We start from the raw sequence: 6319 nt of genomic DNA, 5'->3' as shown, positions 1-6319 counted from the left end.
CATCTAACACGCCTGTGCGTGTGGTGCAAGGGTGCATGTGCTACCACGCATGCGCATCACAGAGAGAGGGCGAGATATGGAACAACCACAACGTGGAACGTAATCAACTTATTTTCTAAGTATTTGAAGGTTTATTCTCAAGGTGAACTGAGAAACTACAGGAAGAACTTTATTTCTCTGCATCTCTTGGTAACGTCTGCTTCGCTGTTTTCATGCTGTGTCTTATACATATAATCAGACACATTTTTCCTGAACCACCTAAGGTAAGTTATAGATAACTTGGTCTTTTTCTCTAAATATTTAAGGATGTATTTAGCATGAAATTCCTAAGAATAAAAACATTCAGTTATACAGTCACAGTATATTTACCAATAGTTACAAAATTAATACCAATGTTATACAATTCAATTTTGACGGCTGGTTTAGTGCTTTACAGCAGTTTATGTGCTTCTGGAATTAAGGTCAGAAGTAGGTCTTGTATTTAGTTATTACTCTCTCTCTTCTATTTCAGTGTTTTGATTAGATTATGCTAGTTATGTGTAACAGTGGGTTTCATTATGAGATCCACTACTTATACATGTCCATGATGTGTTTAGACTATATTCTCCATGGTACCCTTTCTCTTTTATCTATTAATTTATTTTTAAATTAGGTCTTGCTATGTAGTCCTAACTGACCTCCATCCTTTAGCAACAAAAGACAACGGGTTATTTCCAGTTTGGGTTCCAGACAAAGCCACCATAGATTGTTCTGAAAGGTCCTATCCAGCACTGTGTACAAATAGAAGTCCTATCTTGTGGATAAATATGTAGACTGGAACCTACTGGGCCACATGGCATGCAAAGGTCTAGCCGTAAGAAACTAGTAGCCAGGTACAGTGGTGCACACCTCTAGTCCTAACACTGAGAGGCTGAACCAGAAAGCCAGTGAGTCTGAGGCCAGCCTGTGCGAGAGACCTGTTTCCCACGAGCTGTATATACGCATTCCTGACCTGCAACATGTAAGATATCCAATCTCTCTCCATCCTTGTCAGCTCTCCACACTATCAGTGGTAAGCGTAGACATCTTACTGTGGCTGTACATTTCATTTCCTTGGTAATTAATGACATTAAGTATTTTTCATGCATTTATGTTAATCATATATCATCTTTGATGAAATGCCTGTTTAAATATTTGCCCATTAAAAAAACCCCCATAGACCTGTAAGAATGGCTCAGTGGTTCAGCGTGCTTCCTACTCTTCCAGAGGACTAGCACGCAGTTCCAGCATCCATACCAACCACCTGTAACCCCAGCTCTAGATCCAACCTCCTCTTCTGGGCATGGGTACCCCAGACATACGGCATACACATACATAATAATACATCTTAAAAGAAAATTCTTAAGGTCTGGCCCCTGGCATGTCTATCCACCATGCTCCAATGGACGGCCTCACTCTCAGAAGTATCAGCAGCTCAAACTGGACTCTATGGCTAATTAAAGAGAAAAAAAAAAGAAGTTGAGGTAGGGAAGAAAGTAGGGGTATATCTTGACCTGAGAGGATTTAGGGGGAGGAATGGGGCATGAATATGATTGAAGTACATTGTAAGAAACTCTCAGAGTTAAGAAACTCTAGTGTCTGTCAATAAGAAGCACTGTCTTGGAATGAGAAGCACAGTTGGGAGCACTGTGGAGCACTGCTTCCTAGAGACAAGAATTAGCTTGGGCTCCAAAGCATGACTCACGAAGTTGGGCATTACCATTTCATTTGAATGTTCCCATCTCTCCCACATAGTAGGGCATTCAGTTAGTCATTCACTGAATGAAAATGTATCACATCCCTACTATGTGACAGAAACTGAAAAGCATTGACTTAGCAGGCACCAATCATTAAAACTATCTGGCCAGAGGTGGGAGTTAGGGATGGACCAAACATTCCCAACTCAAGTCCAGACAGAGAGCCTGGCTAGATTCTTGGAAGAGGCTGTGTGCTCAGGGATTTGGGACAGAGGAGTGTGGCCACACAGTTTAGAATACAGGAAAACAGTGTGGTGAAGTCACCCTCCACTTCATGAAAGCCTGTGCCACCTGCATCCCAAATATGTCATCTCAGGCAAAGCCATATATTGTACTTTAAAAAAATCAAGACAGGAATGGCTCGTTGAGTAAAAGTATACACACACACACACACATATATAAATCTTTCAATCTCTCTCTCCCTTTCTCTCTATATGTATGTGTGTATATACATATGTGTATATGTATATGTGTGTGTTTGCACGTTTATTTTTTTGAGACTGGGTGTATGTAGCCCTGGCTGTCCTGGAATTCACTCTGTAGACAAAGCTGGCCTTGAACTCACAGGGATCCACCTGCCTCTGCCTCCTGAGTGCTGAGCTAAACTTGATAGATCTTACATAACAAATTTCTAAATTTTATCATTTTAGCCTTTACATTCTTTGACCTCATACCATGGAACACTTTCAAACATCTTTCTGTTTTTATGAAATAATTTCAATAGAATGTTTCCTGATTAGACTTGGTATAGACTTCCTTGTTGCTAGTTGTGGGTTATGATTTTCCAGCTGCCTATCACGGGTCATGGTGTGCCCTCAAAGAATCACGCTGGAGACACGGCGTGTACTTTTTCCTCTTTGGCCACGTCAGTTTTGATCAGCTGAGAAAAGATAATACCTTAAAGCTCCACACTCACGCTTACTTTCATGGCTGAGCTCATTACACACGTGTCTGTGGGACTCAGAGAGATCATAAGTGACGTGGGAGTAAGACTGGAACACGGAGTTTCTATTATATAATAATTATGGAACAAATACTATGCATGTGCAAAGAACTATAGAGTGGGAAAAATCTAAAGGACTTTTGGTGACTGACTGACCATCCCCCACCCTGGCAAGAATCAGGAACAAGGCAAGGCTATCTGTTGTACATCTGCCCCTCCCTGCATATCTTAGTTACTTGTATCTATACTATGTCTGTGCACATGAGTGCAGATGACCAGAGGCCGGAGCGGGTGCTGGATCACCCGAAGCTGGAGTTACAGGTGTTCCTGAGTTAGTGACTCGGGGTGGTTGCTGGGAACTGAACTCAGAACCTCTGCAGGAGCGTAAGCACTGCATAGGCACTGCAGCGCAGAGCCACTGTCCTACCTTCCTATTGACACTTTGTCTTCAACACTGCACTGATGATTTTAACTGATTCAATAAGGCAAAATGTAGCTAATAAAAAATAAAAAACTGTCTCTGCTATCTACACAAAATACTCCAAAGAATCTATAAAGACCAATTAGACTAACAAATGAACTTGCACACGTTGATGATCCAGGTCAATTATATTTTTATGCATTGGCTATAAATAATTAGAGCATAAAGTAAGTCATGAGCTGGCCCATGGCTCGGTGGTCATCCACAAGTCACCCATGTGGTGGAAGAAAAGCTCAGACGCCCAAGAGCTGTTGTATCAACTCCACCTGTGCATGGCCAAGTCCTCAAAATACATGAATAAGTGTAATTACAAAACATAAATCACATAAGCTCTATAGAAGGCTGACAATGGAAAATCTTAAAAGCATTCCTGAGGAAAAAATAAACAAAAATCTCAACTAGCACATACTCACGATATTTGTGAGTTAGAAGACATAGACAGCTGCCCAGTTCAGAAGACACTGCTTCTAAAACTCACATGGAAGACAGGGCTGCAGTGTGCTCAGTGATTTATAAAGGGGCACAGTGAGAGGCTCTGAAGCCAGTGTCAAGACCAGATCCCGACACATGCCTACCTGTGTGTGTCTGCAGAGAACAAGGACAGGCTTGTTTTGTTTAAACAGTGCTGGGATAAGGAAGAAAGACTGGACTTTACTCACACCTTATCCCAAACCTTCAACAGCATGAGTGGCACCCCTAAGCAGGAGGGCTGACTCTGGAGACTGGGAGAAAACCCTGCCATTATGGTCTGTATCAGGACTGCTGGAAGCATCATAAAAGCATGAATCATCAAAGAAAAAAATGATGAGATGGACTTTATCAAAATTAAGAATTTCGCCTCTTTAAAAAGCACAGTGTGTATGATAGGCAACACTGATTATCAGCTTGATAAGATCAGGGTTAATGAGACAGGCTGACTCCATGACAGGCTCCACACTGGCAGTCCAGGAGACTAGGCCAACATCTCTGTTTCCAAGACCCAGGCAAGTCCAGGCAAGTCCAGGCCTCAGAAGCTGCCCTGACACCTGGCTTGAGGCAAGGACAATGGGTCAACAGCAGTTTCCAGCAAGCCAAAGACAGACGTTACCTCCCTCTCCCCTAATGCGCTTTAAATCAGGCCTGTGAGCTCACTTTGGGGTCTCCATCTGCAGAGTACAACACTCTTTGCTTTTACGTACTATTTGAGTCCAGGGTATCATTCTTTGTTTCACCTAGGAAACAAGCCTCTGGGGTGCCTCTCAGAGTGTCCATACTGGGCTGACAGCGGTGGGAAGACACTAACTGTGGGCAGCACATTCCTGAACCATGCCATGGGCCAGGGCCCCTGACTAAGTAAAGAGAGAGCTGGCTGAGCAGAGTTCACTGCTCTCTGCTTCCTGACTGTACAGCCCGCCTCAAGACCAGAGCCTCAAGTTCCCATCACTATGTCTTTCCTCCCAGGAGCACTCCTGAACCGTAAAACAAAGAAGCCCCTTTTTCTGTGGAGTCAGTTATTTGTATTACAGCAAAGCAAAAAGCAACTAATACAGACGGAGAATGAAAAGATAAGCCAAAGACTGAGAACAGATTTGCAAACTCTATCTGATAACAGACTTGGACCCAGAATTTTTCTGACTCATTAAATAAGCTACTTTACAAAAGACTGGGACAAATACCTCACTGAAGAGTCACAAATGGCTAAATAAGCATGTGACAAGGCACTGAATGTCACTATTCACCAGGGAAGTACACTCTAAAGCCCAAACAATGCATCTGCATTTTGTTAGATGCTGAACACAATCTCCTACAGGAACTAGGACTGCCATCAGGCTGGAGGCCTGGCTTAGCAGCTGAGAGCCTGTGGAGGCGTGTCGACCTCTGCTGGCCGCCACTGGTATCTATCTGCTCATGTGCCATTTACTTACATAGACACACACAGAATCAAAATAATTCAAGTAAACATTTCAAAAAGAATTCTCAGGAAGTAGCCTTGCTACCTTTAGGTATCTACATGCAATGAAATTAGGGCATCGGTGTTAAACAAAAAGAGGAAAATTTCGTTTACTTACCCCATGGCAAACTCATCTAAATTTGTTTTCCCCATGAGTAGAGCTCCCTGATCCAACAACTTCTGAACTACCGTAGCATTGTAAGGCGGTATGTAACCTAAAGAATAGTATTTTATTACACGAGAGAAACGACGAATAGGAAGCATGATTTTAAGCTTTAATTAAGCAATTACTATTGGATTGTAAGCTATTCCTAATTTAAATAGGAGGTCCACGTCTACCTCTACCACCACCACCACCTCCTACAGATTGAAACAAACAAAAGCCCCTCTGGCCTATACTCTGAAACACACTGTCGCCCATCTAAGGAAAGAGGACTCATAGAACGTTACTTTTGGTGGGCAGCATCTTTTCTTTCTCTACTTATTTGTCCTATTAGGATCCAAATGTTTTGGTAAACATTTTTGTTTTCAGCCTGATAAGTTAAAGAGATAAAGCTAAGGATTACCACACAGCTCTAAGAGATGGTGAGCAGATGCTGATGGATTCTCAGTGTCCACAGGAGGAATAACGCCTGCCAGCACCAAGTCCTCCTGAAAGGCTCCTAAACTTCATAAGCTGGACTCACTGATGGGGCTGGCCATTGCCTAAAGATTCTGTATGTAATGAGCAAGCAGGAAGAGGCAATCGTCTCTTCTCAGGACTTCCCACAAGTTGTAATTAAGCTAGGTTATCTTGAAGTGTCAGTGTTTTATCCTGAAGTGTGAAAAGCACCCATCTTTATAAAAGTATTACTGCTGTGATCAGTTAGACGTTACCTTTTAACATATTTGATGCACATGTTGTCTCAATGCCAGCTGTGCTGAAGTTGTCCTTCACAGCCACAGGGATTCCATCTAAATGTCCAAGACACTGACCTGCATTTAAAAGCCAAGAGGGGATGGACAGACGGCTCAGTGTGTCAGATCCTAGCACAACATGCCCTGCAATGAGACCCAGCATGGTCACATGACACACACCTGCCTGTAACCGCAGTGCTGGAGGGCTGAGGACAGCATGGCCACTGTGGTGCGCGCTCTCTCTCTCTCTCTCTCTCTCTCTCTCTCTCTCTCTCTCTCTCTCTCTCTCCTTC

The 6319-nt window shown here is 42.9% G+C and overlaps 1 protein-coding gene across 1 annotated transcript in view; it reads right to left on the bottom strand.

Annotated features, from left to right (window-relative positions):
* The window catches only part of Qrsl1 (glutaminyl-tRNA amidotransferase subunit QRSL1), a 25048-nt gene that overhangs the window by 12439 nt on the left and 6290 nt on the right, over positions 1–6319 (bottom strand). The window contains exons 3-4 of the mRNA XM_028769019.1: positions 6006–6104; positions 5248–5344 (exon numbers count right to left, since the gene is read on the bottom strand). Coding sequence (XP_028624852.1) covers positions 5248–5344; positions 6006–6104 — 196 coding nt within the window. The remainder of the gene's footprint in view (positions 1–5247; positions 5345–6005; positions 6105–6319) is intronic.

Source organism: Grammomys surdaster, unplaced genomic scaffold (assembly GCF_004785775.1).
Source record: "Grammomys surdaster isolate TR1022 unplaced genomic scaffold, NIH_TR_1.0 190, whole genome shotgun sequence".
Lineage (NCBI taxonomy): Eukaryota > Metazoa > Chordata > Mammalia > Rodentia > Muridae > Grammomys > Grammomys surdaster.
Note: the sequence above shows the minus strand (reverse complement) of the source record. Positions and strands in the feature narration are given on the sequence as shown.